The 18,861-nt window shown below is 42.6% G+C and overlaps 1 protein-coding gene across 1 annotated transcript in view; it reads right to left on the bottom strand.

Moving 5' to 3' along the window:
- The window catches only part of GMPS (guanine monophosphate synthase), an 82,258-nt gene extending 69,662 nt beyond the window's left edge, over nt 1–12,596 (bottom strand). The window contains exon 1 of the mRNA XM_036753560.1: nt 12,326–12,596. Coding sequence (XP_036609455.1) covers nt 12,326–12,352 — 27 coding nt within the window. The 5' untranslated portion in view covers nt 12,353–12,596. The remainder of the gene's footprint in view (nt 1–12,325) is intronic.
- Between the last annotated feature and the right edge of the window lie 6,265 nt (nt 12,597–18,861).

Genomic DNA, 18,861 nt, shown 5'->3' with positions numbered 1-18,861 from the left:
AGGGAAATGAGGCAGAAGCACTAGAACCTTACTCTCATCAGAATCGGCTCAAAGAGGGAATAACATGTATGCCGAAATGGGTATAGAAATCTATCTTACCCTACAGGAAAGTAGTAAAGAAGGGGATAAGAGAAGGAGAGGGGCTGATAGAACAAAGGGCAAATTCGAGGAGGTAAAAGTCAGAAGCAAAACACTTTTGAGAATGGATAGGGTGAAAGGAAAAAGAGTAAGATAAACAGGGAAGAAACAGGATGGAAAGAAATACACAGTAATCATAACTGCGAAAAAAATTTTTACAGCAAGTATCTCAGCAGTAGCAGCAACAACCAGCATCAGCATTTGTCAAATACAGAGAACTGAATCAAATTTATAAAAATAAGAGCCATTCCCCCAACTGATAGTCAAAAGATTCAGACAAAGTAATCAAAACTATCTATGTCATATGAAAAAATGCCCTAAATCACTATTAGTTAGAGAAATGCAAACTAGCACACACCTATCCAGACTGGATAATATGACAGAAAATATTGGGTGTAATGTTGGGAAACTGAGACACTAATGCATTGCCAGTGGAACTGATTCAACTGTAGAACAATTCGGAACTAATGCCTTAAGGGTCATGCATACCCTTTAACCCAGCAATACCACTACTAGGTCTGTATCCCAAAAAGGCCAAAAAGAAAAAGGACAAAAATACACATGACAGCTCTCTGGAAACTGAATGGACTGCCCATCATTTGGGGAATGGCTAAACAGGATGTGGTATATGATTGTGATGCAATACTATCATACTATGAGAAATGATGAGCAGGATGATTTCAGAAAAATCTGGAAAGATTTACATGAACCAAAGTGAGCAGAACCAGGAGAAAATTGTACACAGTAACAGCAATATTGTATGATGAAGAACTGTGAATGGCTTAGCTCTTTTCAGCAATAATGATCCAAGACAATTCTTAAGGACTTTTAATGAAAAATGTTATCCATCTCCACAGAAAGTACTGATGGAGTCTGAATACCGATTGAAGTATAATTTTTTACTTTATTTTTCTTGAGGTTTTTTGGTCTGTTTTCTTTCACAACATGATTAATATGGAAATACGTTTTGCAGGACTACACATGTATAACATATGTCAAAGTGCTTGCCTTCTCAATGGGGGAAGGGAGGGAGAAAATTTGGAATCCAAAGTTTAAAGAAAAATGTTAAAAAGTGCCTTTACGTGTAATTATGGGAAAATAAAATATTAAATATGTTTTAAAAATCAATTGTTCCTTATTGCCTAAAGGTTTGTTTTCTCATCATTTCATCAATAATTATTTATTGTGAAAACATAGCTGGAGCATAAATAATAAAAGAACAGGAGACAGAAGACCCAGGTTTAACTGAGTTCAGCTACTTACTATGAGACCTTGGACAAGTCATTGGTTCTTTCTCTACTGCCCACAAATGCAACTAGGTGGCATTCAGAGCATACTATTCCCATTCAAGGTACCAACCTATGTGGAAGCCATCTACAATTACTTGTCAGTCTTCTTCTTTGCCAAGTTTAATGGGCAGAGCACAAAAAGTTCTTCTCTGCACATATTAAAATTAGAAAAAAATTATTGATTCATTCCATTTATCCTTTTGTGTACTTTAAAATGCAACACTGAAAAAAATCTGCGTATTTTTTCAAGAAGTATATAACAAGAAATCCCAATTAAAAATAAAATACAATACTTAAACCAGAATGTTCAAGGAAAAGAATATTTTGCTTAAATTAACTTTTCAAGTTAACTAAGAATTAATTAGAAAACCTTTTTGGTTTTAGCCTTTGTTCCTTATCTTTCTCAAAAAAGTTGAATGGGGGCAAATCCATTAATTATAGATTACAAGTAATTAAGGTTTTACCATATATAAAAATTTAGCCTTCCTAGATTAAATCAGATAACTGTTATGTAGCACTTAAAGATGCTGGGTCCCCATCCGATCATTCCCCAGAACATTCCAAGGTACGGCCTCTGCTCTATGCTCATCTCATTCCCTTAGCACAAATCAGCCCAATTCAAACTTCCATTAACTGCTAAGAAAAGGGTGGGAGCATCCCCCTGGAAAGCACCCACTCCAAGGACAGCAGAGCCTATCAGGGAGGAGGCTTGGCTGGACCTCACTCAGTCACTGGATTCTGTTCAGTTAAGCAGCTGGCACTGGTTTTTTTCTTTAGACCTTTGAGAGACTGTGCCAAATAGAAAAAAACTGCCATAGTTGCTTTACATTATCATTATAACTTTCTGAATACTTGCTTTCTATTAAAAATCAACACTTCTCAAAAAAAAAATCACTTCTTCAAATTTGACTTTAAATAATTTCTTGCCTGGCATTTCCATTACATCTGAAAACCAAGTTGAGTTTTTTAAAAAGAGAAAATCTCCTTCAAAAAGTACAGTTTTGGTCAACAGAAAGTCAGGATTTGAAATAAAGAAATTCATTTATAAAATTATTTATAAGCCTATTTATCTTGCAAAGTAAGATACAGACCACTAGGTGGCACCACAGTGCACAAATCACTGGGCCTAGTCAGGAAGATCCAAGTTCAAATCCTACCTCAGATACTTACTAGCTTCGTGACCCTGAGCAAGTCACTTAACCTCCATTTCCTCATCTGTAAAATGGGAACAATAACAGCACCTACCTCGCAAGGTTGTTGTGAGGATCAAATGAGATAATATTTATAAAATGCTTGACACATAGTAGGCATTTTGTAAATGTTAGTTATTATTATTACTGTACTGCAGCTATACATTTGTACACTATTAAGTACAATGGACAATGACTACAGATAGGTAAAAATGTAGGCTTTAGGATCTTCTTTTTGTCTTAAATCTGCTGAATTTGTGAAATGTTTCAATTCTATCTTTCCCAAGTCAATAAAGCCGGTATTCCTGAAGATACTTTGATATATTACTTCACCTTAGAAGTGACCTAGGAATTTCTTCCAAAGGAAAGAAAAAATTACCTTAGAAGTTAAAGCAGTAAAACTGTCAAGATTTCACAAATATTATAAACTTTGCTGTTGAGACAGTTAGATAGTCAGGTAAGTCTGAACCACAGCTCATTTGCTGGAAAAGCCAATAATGCAATAAAATAATTTTATTAAGCTCAATATAGCTTGGGACTTTCTGAAGACCCCCCGCTTTTTTTTTTTACCACATATTAAGCTGCCTCATTTAAAAAAATTAGTTAATTGCCTCATACGGAATTCATAATCACTCTCATACTCCACTAGTTAGAATTCCCAATCCAGAAATCAGTGGCAGTTCTTTTATGGCCTAGTTAGTGTATGACATTACACACCAACAGACACCTATCGCAGAGGTATCAAACCTCCAGTGAGGCCCACACCACTCCAAGTGCACCTGAACTAGACTGAAATGTAACTGGGAAGTAGTTAACAAAATAATGAAAAATACCATAAAACAGAGACAATATTAATATGTTGTTTTCTAAGTTAATCTGTGACTTGCAGGGCTCCTTCTGTAGACTTTACTGACACCCATTTCTGCTGGAGTTTGACATCCTCTACCCTAGACTGTCACTAAATTACCATTCAACAAAAGCTTTCCTCCATTCCTTTTCAGCATGGTCTCTATGATCTTTAAGATCATGAAACCATCATAAGTTTATATGAAGTATTAACTTGTTACCCTAGCAATAACCTATGCATATATTGCCTTTAAAGCTGAAAAGCCAATATTTGCTTAATATATCCTCAGTGGCTGGTTAAGGCAGCAGCACAATGCAGTATTTTTTTTAAGTCAGTTTTAGCACTAACTGCATTAAGTTCCCTGTCTACCACTCTGTATATGAGGGTCGCCACAATAAGGACCTCTCAGCCCACCAGGATCAGTCACTTTTCAAGATCATGAAACTGTCAAAGAAGATCTACTTCAAGTTCTTACAAAAAAATCAAGCCACTTTCCCACCCAGAGGTGTTACTTCCCTGATTTAACATAGTACTCCAAGAAAAAAAAAATTTTTTTTCAAGTCGGCATTTAACAAATTAAGGATTCCTCCAATGGGTCCAAGTCCAGCAAATAACTGCTAAGAAAAAAAAGTCTCAAACTAAGGAGATACACACACACACACACACAAACACACACACACATACACACACACACACAAAATCAAGCCCTGTCAGGAATTATAGTTTTTATTAGCTTTTCCTTCTGCTACTTATATAGCAGTTTTCAGCCAAAAGAAGTTCTTATTGTACTAAGAAGAAAGAAGAATACAACAAAATCAGTCTAGCTTTCATGCTATTTCATTCAAATCATAAGAGGGCAGAACTAAATGTTTATGGCATCCTCTCTGAAAGTGCACGTCCAAATGATTCATCAACAACTACCTACCCTGTGGACAGCCAGTGGAGACACCAAAACAAAAACAGAAACATCCCTTGTCCTCAAGGAGTTTGCATTCTATCCAGAGAAACAAGATCTAGGGGATAAGTGAGTGTGCCTATGAAGTGCTTTACAAAGTAGATACAATGTAATTTGGAGGGAGGTGAATCCACTGGAGAAGATGAGACAGCATGGGATTACTCATGTATGTAGAAGTGATTCCCTTGCTAAGGAAGAGGGCCAGCTCATCATGGGAGACATGAAGGCTATGAAGGCTTAGGAGTGAGATGAGATGAGGAAGAAATGAAAAGAGGGACCTCACAGTGAATTGGCCTTGGTTTTTCCCAATAAACTATGAAGCAAGGTTCTCAGAGGACAGGAAGAAAACAAGGAGCCATAGGAAGTTTTAGGAGTAATGAAAACATTTGGAAAAGCCACCGGGATAAGGTGTACAAGGATTGTCTAACCACTGTGAGGACTCAGGTGAGGCTCTCTAACATAAATTTCTAGAGGACCTAGTCCAAGTGATTTAGTAATTTTTCTCTAGCCTCATTCAGCAGCATTTGTGTAGGAGTGAAGGCTGGTGGGAGTGATCCAAGGCTGAGATTTAGCTGGGCAAGATCAGCAATATAAAAGCAGGTAAAAGACTCCAGGACAGTGTAAGATTGAACCGGTTCACCAAAAATTCAAGATGGGGAAGGGATAGAGCATAGCTAGCACAAGGGTGACTCGGGGACGAGGGACTGGAGGTCAAAGTGTAGACAAAGAACAAGGTTTAGGATTGCATGGCAGGAGGAGAGATGGAATGCCAATTGTGATCAGATAAGGGAATCTCAGAGTTTATGAACATGGAAGCTGTGGGAGATGGAAAGATCAAGGGTGGGTATGAGCATCATTATGGGTAGCTGAGGTGGAATGGAGAAGGTCATGGGAAATGATTATGCTAAACTGAAATTAGGGTATTTGAAGGAATATTAATATATCCATTATGAGATCAGGAGCTATAGAAGACAAAAAGATCGCACCTAATAACCTCACTAATCTAACTGAGAAAAGGAGAGTGTCTAGGAGGCTGGCAGACAACAGAGACTCAGGTATGGACTGGACCAAGTAGCCGCTACCATCCCTTCCCATGCCAAGATTTTGAATTCATTTCTCTATCCTACAAAACTAAGGCTATGTATGCATAAGGGGAAATCCTCCATGGCTTTTGGAGGAGACTTCACTTCCCAAGCGACAAATGGAACATTTTAAATGCTATACAGGTGGAAATGGGTAGGAAATAATAACAAGAAATGCAATCAAGGAGGAGAGAGCAGTACAGTTCCTCTACCACTTGTCTGATTTAAAAAACGAAAACAAAGGTCAAACTCTCCCAAGTTAAACTCCTTGGTGCCATTTCAGTAGCTCAGGGAAGATAGATTTTACTTATGGACTTACCTTAAATCTTTCTTGTTACCATAAATCAATGACACAACATACCTCCAGACAATGAAATTAACCAGAACTATATATACTAGAATTGTCTGCAACCAAGAGGATTTATTTACTCACAGGACCTCACCAGGATTGACCCTGGAGGCTGATTCTGGAGGGGGCTTCAGAATAGACATGTTTCCAAATATAAGTGACTGGTTCATTGTTTTTAATTATATTAAAATAATCATACCATTTAGAATTTTAATCAAATTAGACTCCATTAAATATCATGCTTGAATGTGAGAAACGTGGTTTTGAGGATCACTGGACTTCCCCAAATTGTGAGAAAATGCACTTTTGGGGATCACTGGACTTCCTAGGCAGGGCCAAAGTCCTAAGGAAGAACCCTGTGATAATCCCTAAGGAAGGCTGTGCAGACCACAGGACAATCAGAGGAAGACCAAGTGGTAGCCCCCCCCCCTTAATGTGTGGGGATCACAGGACTCCTAGGGGTCAGACCCTAATGAGGACCCAAGCAATGGCCCCTTAGAAAAGCAGTAAGATCATAAGGCTCCCGACACAGGGCCGGAAGTCCCAAGTGATGACCCCTTAAGAAGGCTGTGCAGATCACAGGGTTCCCCAAGGGAATCCAGAGTGGTAGCCTTCTTAACACCACAGTGGGGATCACAGGACACCCCAACACAAGATCCCGGAGTAAGCCCGAGAGGAGCTTCTGCTGCTCATTGCTTCCCTTCACTTGACCTTAGGAAGATCCATGTGATTTGCCCATTCTCACCCAAAGAAACCAGTACCAGAGTGGGCAGAAGAAGGCATTTTATTATGCTCCTCGAGAGAATGGGTGTAGTGCTCACTGGAATACTCACACTGATACAGCTGCAGGAGCAGGGGTAACCATTCCCTTCACTCCTGCTAGAGTTACGGTTAGTTTACAATCTTTATTTTTTACATAGTTTTCCTAGGTTATACAGTTTATACAGGTAGGATGATAAGGATACAGAAGCAAAAGTGAAGTTAATTAGATTTTCCTTGTCTTAGTTTAGGATTAAACTATATTCTTCCACTTCCCCTACTTTACCTCTTTAACATATGCAAATTATGCAAATCAGTAGGCCTGGATTCTTGACCATGACCAGACCCTAGGTAAGCTTGAACTGGTTCAAGTGTGTTTGGCCTCTCTAATTCCCCAGACTGCCTTCTCAAAAAGCATGCACATGCATACAAGCCTCTGACCTCTCACCTGACCAACCTTGAGGCCTGGTTTCTGCTAAAGGGGGGGGGGGGGCAGTACACCTTTAGTTCTGTGGAAACAAAACTCCTCCTCCCATTTCTTACATGAAGAACAGAGTATTTCACTTGACAAAGAATTGGCATATACCCTGAGAGCAGGGCCAGTTTTTGCCTTTCTACTGATAGTAGTTAGCACAGTGCCTGGCACACAGTAGGCCCTTAATAAATGCCTCCTGACTTGATAATGGCTCACATTTATAGAGTGCTTTATTTACAAAGCTCTTTCCTGACAGTAACTAAAGTAGGAAGGGTAAGAATTATTCATCTCATTTTTTTTTTTTACAAATGCAAGAGGGTGATTTTCCCACAGAGGAAGCAAGTAAGTATTGGAGCCAAGACCCAAGTTTCTTGGCTCTGATCCAAGGCCCTTTCCAGTCTATCAGAACCAAACTAAGCAAACTTTTCTTGGGGGAGGAGAGGGATAGGAGGGAAGGGGGAAGAGGGGGCCTCAGAAGGCCCTAGGGGAGGGAGTCTACAATGCTTTAAAATCATTCATGATGATTCACATCAACGGAGAGTTCTAAGGAAAGCTGAGGAAGAGTTTACTCTGCATACCTTTAGAGGGGCAGGAAGATTTCCTTGTGGTTTCCCTGCAAATCTTTCTTAGGAATTACTTTGTATTTCATTAAGTAGGACCTTCAAAAAGTTTTCAATACCTAAAAGGAACCATTTGTCCTTTTAAAAAAAAAAACACTTGAAGTAACAATTTGTCTTCCTCATTCAATAATACTTTGTTACCTGGAGAATTTTCAAAGTTTCCAACTTTCTGCAACATAAGTGCAACTGAAAGCAAACCAACAGCAGGATATTCCCTGGGTCTTTTGACACACTGAATTCAATAAGCCCTATTACACACCTACTATGTTGCAGTCACCATAACAACCTGGGAATCTTTGGAATTGAAGTAGAAGACAAGACCGAAATAACAAGTCTTTGAGACATGACTTGGAATCTGAGTACCTCCATCACGGACAATTCACTTATGGCACCTAAGAGGCACCAAAGTGGACAGAGCTGTGGGTTTAAAGTCAGGAAGACCTGAGTTCAAATATAGCCTCAGACACTTACCAGCTGTGTGACTAAACTGTCTGCCTCAGGATCCTCAACTATAAAATGGGATCACAATAGCACCTCCCAGGGTTATTGTGAGGATCAAATGAGATAATATTTGTAAAGCTCTTAGCAGAGAGTCTAATATTTAACCTCCAAGTTTCAGTTTTCTCTCTATAAAAATGAGTTTGATAATATTTGGACTTCCTACCTCTAACATACAACTGACTACACTTATTATATGATCAGAAGTACATATCCTGGTACTGAGCATAATTTAAAGTTTCTATTTGATTATTCACAGACTTTTTTTTTTCCTCATGAGACCTGTGATAGTGTAGGAAGAAGCCCCTTGTGAGGAACTTGCTGAGGGAGGATCCCACAGCCAATATGTCTCAGAAGCTACACTTGAACCCAACTCAAAGGTCAGCTCTGACCCACCAGGCCACACACTGGTTTTTCATTTCGAGATTAAGTAGCTCAAAAACCTTACAGGGTATCATTCACCTATAACCTCTCTATACAAGAAATATTTAATTTAAACACTTAAAAATATTCACATCCCACAACAGGCCTTTTAACTACACATGCAATTCATAAGTGGACATTTCTAAAGCCTTTTATCCAAAAAGCTACAAGAATCTTCACATTACATACCAAAACGATAGCTTTCTTCTAAGGTGAAGTAAGTCATCTCCACTGGAATATAAGTCAAATAAGGCACAGACACTGGGCCACTCGTCCATTTACCCAATCTAAGTTAAGAAATCCAGGCCCAATGATCTTTCTACAAAAATAAGAGTTTTGTGGAAATAACAAAAACAAAGTTATAATCTGAGATCTTGATGAGATGATAACTAGGAATTTTATTCTTTGGGTTTTAATTCAAAGGGAAGACCTTACCGAAAATTATTTGGGGCTAAGTTGATGAAGCTTATTATTAAATAAGTCCTAGAGGTCAGAATGGGAGCTGTCATTGTATTAGTAACAGCATCCCCTTAAGAGAATTCATCAGTTGTATTTGACTGGGAGATCTGCCTGGGCTCCCACCATTTCAGACCCTCTCTAGCCTTAAACACCCCAACCACTTCCCCCAATCTAAATGGCTGCATTAAATTGAAGATGGAGGTCTCACCTTGTGGCAAGAGACCCAAGGACTTAAGTTTCCTCATCTGTAAAAAGAGGCTGAATTAATTACACGCCAAGATCATTTCTGGCAACACCTGAAACACAAGTGTTTTATCTTGGTTTAATTTGAGACTGGGAATCCCTGGCTTACCCACAGAGAAAACAGAAGCCAACTTGCAAAGACCCTGCTGTTTCTGATATGACCTTTAGGTATCCCACTCCTCCAGGGGGATTCCATCACTCTAGGCCCAGGCTTAGCACACTCACCCCACTTTAGCACTGCTGAGCTCAAGCAATCTACCAGACCTCAGCTTCCCCAGGAGAAAAGATTACTTATTCCTGGTGTATGCCAACACCCCCAGCTGCCTGGAACATAGTAAAAACTTAGTTAAGTGTTTTATTTATAGTTCTAGTTTATTTACATGAACAAAAAAAGGTGAAATTTTAAACCATGTTTCTACCTCCCTGAACGCTCTATGGAATTTATGTAATAAAGTTGTTCTGCTTTAAAATAGTGAATAAAAACCACCATGGGTCATTTTACAAAAGAATTCACCTTCAACTTCCTTTGAATAATTTTTAAAACAAGCATTTTAAATGTGACTTAAGTGACACACAACTTTAAGGAGCACAAAGTTGAAATGAGTTAGTAATGACAGTTCACTTTTGAGGATGAAGGGAGGGCAATGGTGGACCACTGGGCTCCCATTCTGACCTCTGAGACTTATTTAATACGCCTCATCGACCTAGCCCCAAATAACTTTAAAATACTATCTACCAGTAAAACCAGGATTTAATAATACTAAGAGACCACAAATATCTTTAAAGGGAGAGATGTGAACAATTCCACTAGGGCACAACTATTTCAAAATTATTTCGATCTGGGGTATGGTTTAAACTCATTTCCCTTGGGCAGCAGGTGGGGCTGAGTGAACAGAGCAGCATTTGGAGTCAGGAGCACAAGGCTGCAATCCCCCCTAAATGATTTCTTAGCTGTGTGATCAGCACATTAATCATACATTGGACAGAGCACAATGGATTTGAAGTCAGGGGACTTGGGTTCGAATTCTACCTTTTGACACTGCCTGCATGATTCTAGCAAAAGCATTAAACCTCTGAGCCTTGACTTCCACATTTGTAAAATGAAGGGATTGAACTAGACAGCCACTAAAATCCCTTCCAGCTGTAAATCTATATGCCCTTATCATTTCACCTCTCAGATCCTCATCTGGCTTATTTGTAAAACTTAAGGCAAAACTCCATCTGCACTACTTACTTCTCCTAACACTTTGCAAACCTTCCAAAGCACATCAATAACACAAACTGTGACCCATCTATACCTCATCCTGATCAAGCCTTGTTGGGCCATCCTCAAACCCCATAAATCTCCAGAGGGGTTCCCCGTTAAGAAGCAGATCATGAAAACAGGAAGGAAAACGACTCCTACAAGTTTTACACTGTAGAAGTTAAATTAATAACATTCACTGGGGGATGAGGGCAAACCTCCAGGTTTAGAGCAAAAGGATCTCTCTTGAATTATGTATGACTTATATACACCTAAATTCTTAACCGAAATTAATTGGATCTTAAAATTTTTCTTGTTCATTAAACCTATATAGGGAAAGAATAATTATGCTATGTTTAAGGTTTGCAAGGGAGTTTATTTACATCCTCTGTACTGGCTTTAGCTGAAATGCTGTCTCTAAAGCTGTGGAATGGTGACCTAACTTTCCAGGGACCCAGATCCCAATTCTGTAAAATGATGGGTTTGGCCTCTATGACCTGACTGGCGAGCAAGGACACAAGGTGGGCTTTGACGCCAAGTCTTTTCCGATGAAAAAGATTAACCTAGGCTTCGAGGTCCTGCCCACCCAGTCCTCATCAGGACCACACAGTGCTTTTTATATTATTTCAATATGCGAACTAAATTTCCTTTCTCGTTCAGTTCTGAGTGGGCTTTGGCGGTGTGAAAGCCTGGGCACCGACAGTGGCGGAGCCGGCGGCTGGGGCTGCCTCTCTGAGAAGTTTCAAGGGTAAAGGGAGGGACCCTCCTGGCCAAGAAGCCCAGACCGGACCCCACGCTAACTTTCAGCCCAGGGTTCAAATTCTGGCCCTCAGAGGAAAACGCACGAAAGGAAGAAGGGCCAAAGAGACAAGCCCGGCTTCGGGGAGGAGGGGGCCGGGGTGACCACAACGCACAGATAGCGCTAGGGCATGGGGGGGGGGCGGTTAAGGAGGAGAGTCAGCCCCTGGGGTGCGGGGGATCGGATGGGGAGGGTTAACCAAGGTGGGGGGGAGGTGATCCCACGGTAGGAGGGATCGAGGGAAGACAAGCGATCTGGTCCCACTGGGCAGAGGCAGAGGAGGTGATACAAGAGAGAGCAAGTGATCCGTGGGGATGGGGGAGCAATGGGGGAGGGGGCCGATCCCCCGGAGAGCGGGTGATCCCCAGAGGACGCGAGATCTGGCGAGGGGAGCGGTGCCTCGATCCCGCGGGTTCTCTCCAAGCCCCAGGCGTCTCCAGCGGGGAAGTTTCGCTGCCCCCTCCCCTGCCCTCCGCCCCGGGTTCCGGCCCCTACCCACGTGCCCAGGCCGAAGCTGGGCAGACACGTGGGGCCCCGGGCGGGGCGGCGCTCCGCACGTGGGCCGGGGCAAGCCTCGGGGCCTGTCGCCCCCCAGGCCCGGTGGACAAAGCGGACAGATGGATCGACGGACGGGGTGGGGGGGTGGGGGGAAGCGGCGGCACTGCCCCTCCCCCGCCCTGCGCCCCCGGCCGGGCTCCCGCGGGCACCGGGCGCTGCCCCCGCGGGCCCAGGACGCGCGCGCGGGACACGAACCCCCACGTCCGGACATGTACACACTCACACCCTCACACACTCACTCACACACTCACACCCGCGCGCGCGCACACTCGCGCCCCAACAAAGCGGAGGAGGCGGGAAGTGCGGCAGGCCCCGACCGGGGACTCTCCCGCCGCGGCCGCCCGAGAAGCCCGGGCCAGGGCCGCGCGCCCGGGCCGGCGGCAGCTCCGCTGACTGACCTTGGAGTCTCCGTTGCACAGAGCCATGGGTGCGGGCGCAGGCGGCACAGACGGCGAGGGGCGGGCGACGGCAGAGCTCAGTCCGCGTCTCTCAGGGCCCCGGCGGGAGGGGGCGGGCTGGAGGAAGAGGAGGGGGAGGGGCAGCGGGAGGGGGAGGGGAGGAGGGGGCGGGGCGGAGTTCGTGCTCGCAGCCACCGCCTCCCGGAGCCGCCGCTGGGCGGAGCCCGAGCTCAGCCCGGGCCACCTCCCCTCCCCCTCCTCCTCACTCCCCACGCCCCCTCCCCCTTCCCTCTAGGTGAGGGGCGGGGCAAGGCCGGCGTGGGGCAGATCGCGTTCTAAACCCCTAAAGGGACACGCGCGGGACCCCGGGGCTGCTGCGAGAGAGCCTGGGAGAGCTTCGACCACCTGCTGGGAACCGGCATATGCTCTAAGCCCTAGTTCTAATGAAGGGCGTCTGCTCGGAATTTGGGGAGCCTGGTTCGGATGCGAGACCTGTCCAGGCACTATGCGGGTTGTTCATTTTCACTACCTCGGGGCACCCTCCTCCATGCCTTCCCTCGAAAGTGACCTTCCATTCACGCTGTATATATGTACATATGTGTGTGTATGTATGTATATGTACGTATATGTATCATAAACACATTTTTTTTTTACCTGTGTGGGCTCCCTCATTACATTCTAGTAAGCTTCTTGAGGGCAGGGGCTGCTTTTCTTTGTATTCCCACCCCTAGCTCAGCACAGTTTTCAGCACATAGTACAGGCCTATTAAAAGCTTGTTGTCTGGCTGACATAGCCCCTTGTTTTGCGACTCTAATTAATAATAGCTTTTTGACATTTATAAGGCATTTTAGATGCATTATCTCATTTTAGACATGCAATTATATGACATAGACAACACAGATATTATTTTAGAGTTGAGAAAACAGGCTCAGGCTAAAATGATTATCCCAAAGTCACATGTCGCCTCTGTATGAGAGGCAGGGAAGATTTGAAGCAAAGTCCTCCAGATTCAGTTCTTCCATCAGTAAAAACGAAGTGATTTGCCTAAATGGCCTGGAATTCTAAAGGTACAATCTATGATTCCAAAGTCCAGCACCCTTTCATATGACATCACTTCTCAATGCAAGATTGTGGTTCATTCGAAGCTCTTGGTGAACCCCTCTGGGATTCTCTTAGCAAAGATCATGGAGTGGTTAGCCATTTCTTTCTCCAGTTCATTTGACAGATAAGAAAACTGAGACAAACATGGTTAAGTGACTTATTCAGGGTCACACAGCTAGTAAGTTTTAGAGGGCACATTTGAACTCAGGTCTTCCCAACTCAAAGCCCAGCTCAATGCAAGGACATGAAGAAAGATTACAAAGAATTATCTGCATTTGTGACCTAACCCTTCAAAGAAGTGCACATCTTAAGAATGGAAACTCAGCCTTACCTAAATTCTTAATTACTCAAGCACTAAGCAGAGTACTATACACACAACAGGTCCCTAATGAAATCTTGTTGAATTAAATAAATCTGCATAGAGATAAATGCTTCTAGCTCCCTCCCTCCGCCCCAAAAAAGCCAGATTTTTTTTTATGTAGCTAAGGAATAAATGCTACAATAACTGAAGAAATTGGAAAGTCAACTCAGTGAGAATAAGAATGACCGAGGTTAGACAAAGATGCATCAACATGACTCCAGAGTTTAGTAATCAAATTTCTGTCAAGTATAAACTAACTTTAAAACTACTTCAAGCAAAAATGATTTCCCATAAAACTAATGTAGTTCCATTTAGTACTTAGTTGGTATTAAATAACTCTCGGAAGGAAAAGTCCAAAGGAACTATTTAACAAATACGAGGTAGAAAATAAATCTGCCTCCCCCATAAGATGTAATGCAAGTAAACAAAAGTAGAACATTAATTAAAAATAGTAACGCTGATTAAAAAAATATATGAATAGCGTGGGGGGGGGGGGGGCGGGGAACCTTCTGTATGTCTACAATGTACAATTTTGTGCAAGTCTACCATCCAGTTCAGGAAAGACATCACCATGGATATCATTGGTCCTCTTTGAAAACAAATGAGGAACAAGAATAGTTGTTGTCCTATAGGGTTTGGACCTGGGTTCTCTTCTCCCACTATGTTACTTCACTTGGTGATGTCATCAGCTCCCATGGATTTAATTACCATCTCTATTGCTGATGATTCCCAAATTTACCTATCTGGGCCCAACATTATCCTCTCAGTCCCTTAGGCTCCCACCCTAAGTGCCATCCTGGACAGTTTACTATCTCTCACCCTACACCAATATCCAAGCTGTTGCCAAGGCCTACCGATTTGTGTAACATCTCTTATTAATCTTACCTCTGCAACATCTCTCAAATATAGCCCCTTCTCTCTTCTGACACTGCCCCAACCCTTGTACAGACCCTCATCACCTCACACCCAGACTAATGCAGTAGCTGCAGGTGGGCCTGCCTGCCCCAAGTCTCTCCCCATTCCAGTACATCTACCACTCAGGGGCCAAAGTGATTTTCCTAAAGCCCAGGTCCTACCACATCACTCCTGTATTCAATAAACTCTCGGGTTTTGTTTGTTTTTTTTTTTTATCAGCGTTACTATTTTTTATTAATTTTCTACTTTTGTTTACTTGCATTACATCTTATGGGGGAGGCAGATTTATTTTCTACCTTATATTTGACAAATAGTTCCTTTGGCCTTTTCCTTCTGGGAGTTATTTAATACCAACTAAGTACTAAATGGAACTACATTAGTTTTATGGGAAATCATTTTTGCTTGAAGTAGTCTCAAAGTTAGTTTATACTTGACAGAAACTTGATCTCTAAACTCTGGAGTCATGTTGATGCATCTTTGTCTAACCTTGGCCATTCTTATTCTCACTGAGTGAACTTTCCAACTTGTCACTAAGTTTGAATGCAAACTCCTCTGTCTGGTGATCAAAGCCCTTCATAATCTAAGCCACCCAAACCCCCTACTTCCACCTTTCCAGTCTTCTTATACCTTGCTCTCAGCCCTCCCTCACTTAAATCTTGCTTGTCAAGGTATCACTTCCCTGATGTCATGGTCCTCTTTGAGAACACAGGACAAACAACAACAACCACTCTGACACAACCTCTACAATCCCGAATCACTGGCTTCCTGGCTGTTCCATGAACAAGACCCTCAATATGTCTGCTCTGGGCATTTTCTCTGGCCTGGAAAGTCAGGCAGTTGCTCGGTCTAATAGAATGCTCCCCCTCCTTAGCTCAAGCCTCAGCTAAAATCCCATCTTCTAAGGGAAGCCTTTCCCAACCCTTCTTAATTCTAATGCCTTCCCTCAGTTAATTATTTTCTACTTATCCTACATAGCTTGCTTCATAAGTATTTGTTAGCTTGTCTCTCCCATTAGGTTGTGAGCTTCTTGAGAGCAGAGACTGGCCGTCTTTTGCCTCTTTGTAGTTCCAGCATTTAGTACAGAATAGGTGCTTAATAAATGCTTACTGATTGACTAATCTAAAGCCAGGAATAGCAGAGGGAGAGGTGATAGCAGATGGTTCTTGCCAGCTCCTCTGGCTACAGACTGTGCTGTAAGTTTGAGATGAGATGATCTCAGTTTTAGTGGGCCTAGACAGCTTCTGAGTACCCTTCCAGTACTTGTGACAATGGAGACCAATGGAAGGGTTCTGTGTAGATGAATACATAATTTAATCTTTGCATAACAAAGACTTCTGCCATTTTGTACTGGGAGAATTTCTACTCCAGGAACTCCCTACCTCACCTGACAATCACAGGTCCAGACCAAATAAAAGGGCGTGGAATAATCTGACAGCATTTTTAAGAATGAACTAAAGAGCTTTTACAGTGGAGGGGAAGGGAGGAAGATGAGAGGGAGTGAGTGAACCTTACTCTCATCAGAATTGGCTCAAAAAGAGAATAACATAGACACTCAATTGGGTATAGAAATCTATCTTATTCTACAGGAAAGTAGGGGAAAAGGGGAGAAGAGAAGGGTAGGGTGATAGAAGGGAGGGCAGATTGGAGGAGGAGTAATCAGGAGCAAACACTTTTGAGGAGGGACAGGGTGAAAGGAGAGAGAGAATAGAATAAACGAGGGGAATGGAAGGAAATGTATTTAGTCTTTCACAATATGACTATTGTGGAAGTGTTTTGCATGACTACTCGTATAAGTTATATCAAATTGTTTGCCTTCTCAATGGGGGGGAGGGAGGAAGGGAGAGAATTTGGAACTCAAAGTTTTAAAAATAAATGTGTTAAAAGTGTTTTTATATGTAACTGGAGAAAAATAAAATACTAAATAAAAAAGAAGAAAACAAAAAGACGAAAGGGACACAAACAGGGCAATTTTGTTACCATCTTGATATCTACATTACAAATTATCAATATAGCTGAACAAGGTAGTAATTACATATGTGAAACATACATTTCCTTTAAAAACTAGCCGAACTATAAATAACACTAGAAATTCAATGTCTTATGTAATCCTTTCTCATACTGTTTTTTGTATATTGAAATGTGTGTGTGCCTGTTCATGATTAAGATCACAATAAATGTTTTTAAGCAAAAAAAAAGAAGGAATGAAAGAAAAGGGAAAGTAGAGATGGACAGCCTGGTTGGGAAGCTAATGGAATAGGCTAAGTACACATTGACAAGGGCTAGTCCTAAGGTGGTGGCCAAGGGAGGGAAGGAAAGGGAAGGGAAAGGATATCAGAAGTATGCAGGTAGAAATCACTTAAGCCAGAGCAGAGCTAGCCTCAACAGAAACTGGGAATCTGGAAGGAAGGTGGGTTTGGGTAACTTGAGAAAGAACAGTTTCATTTCAGTGAGGGGGAATGTGTGAGGAGTGAGAAGAGAGGTTGGGGAGCCAAGCGTAGACAGCTCTTTCTACAAGTCTGGCTAATCAATCAATAAATATTTTTAAGCACATAATATGTGCCAGGCACTGTGCTAAATGCTAAGGATACAAAACTAGGCAAAAAAAAAGTTCTTACCCTCAAGCAGCTTGTAATGTAATTGAGGAGACAACATGCAAGCAAATATATGTGTATATGTATTGTGTGTGTGTGTGTATATATGTATATGCATACACACATATATTCACACACAAAACATACACATATAGTTGTACACAGGATACATATGAGATAATTAGGAGAGGGAAGGCACTGGAATTAAGAGGAGTTTAGGAAGGCTTCCAGTAAAAGATAGGATTTTTGCTGGGACTTGATAGAGCAGAGGAGAGAGAGTGTTCCAGGCATGGGAGGCAGACAGAAAGAATGCCCTGAGTGGAGACTGAGTGCCTGGTTCATGGAAAACCCAAGAGGTCAGTATCACTGGATCTAAGAGTACATGGTGGGTAGTAAAGTATAAGAAAACTGGAAAGGTAGGAGGGAGCTAGGTTACGAAGGTCTTTGAACGCCAGAAAATCTTGCATTTGCTCCTAGGGGCAATAGGAACCACAGGAGTCTACTGAGTAGAGAGATAACATGATTGGACCTGCATTTTAGGAAAATCACTTTGGTGGCTGGGCGGAGGAAACATTGGAGTGGGGAGAGACTGGAGGCAGGCAGTCTCACCAGCTGCTATTGCAATAATCCAGGGGAGAGTTGATGAGGGCAGGGTAAGGGCAGTGTCCCTAGAAAAGGGGCTGTATTTGAGACATGTTGCAGAGGTGAGATCTACAGGCCTGTAACCGGAATGGCCTTTGTTTTCTTTGAGTGACTCAGCTTACCTCATTGAACGTCTGGACGCTGTGGCTTGCTCTTCCAGGGCAGGAAGCCCAGAGAGCATGCCAGGAAGCAGACAACTTCCTGTGTGATGAGTCATGGGGCTGGCTGAGGGGAGGTGTTAACGTCTATGCTAGGGGGAGGGGCCAAGTCAAGAACCAATCAGCTCTGGTCATTAAGGTGGCACTTGATGATGTCAAAAACTCTATAAGAGGGGAGAGGACAGCTTGAAGCTCTCTTTCCTTTTCTGTTTGGTGTGGGAGTAACGAGGAGCATGACTCTGGGCCAGACTTTGCTCTCAGGCCAAGCCCAGATGTTGGTAACTATGAATTGTATTGGGTCTGTCTGTTGATATTTGTAACTTGTTTGTATTTTGGTTTTGAGGTTTGGGGTGCTGGTTTGTTTTCCCCTGAACTAAATGAATGTTTTGAACCTCAGGGTGCTGGTTTTTTCCCCTGAAGTAAGTCAAAGAATCTGTATTTGGTCTGTCTCTTGATGCTTGTCTGTATGCTCCCCTGAACTAACTGAATGCTAACTGAATGCTGGCGTTTTCCCCTGAACCAAATGATTGTTGTCTGTATGCTAAATAAATGCTGGATTAAAGTAAGCTGGTCAACCCCTTCACTGTGCTTTCCTTGTTCAAGCAGATAAAAAGAACCCGTGCTTTCCCGGCAGCCCCCTGGGTGCCGGCTGTGGGGGAGGGATCTTACGCCCCCACTGAAGCTGCTAGCTGGGTTGTTAAAACAAGGCCTTGGAAACAGCTGGGGAGGGGGGGGCGCACAGGGTGGGGAGGGAGGGAGGAATCCAAG

Source organism: Trichosurus vulpecula, chromosome 4, assembly GCF_011100635.1.
Source record: "Trichosurus vulpecula isolate mTriVul1 chromosome 4, mTriVul1.pri, whole genome shotgun sequence".
Lineage (NCBI taxonomy): Eukaryota > Metazoa > Chordata > Mammalia > Diprotodontia > Phalangeridae > Trichosurus > Trichosurus vulpecula.
The sequence above is the reverse complement of the archived record's forward strand: the minus strand, read 5'-3'. Positions and strand labels throughout refer to the sequence as shown.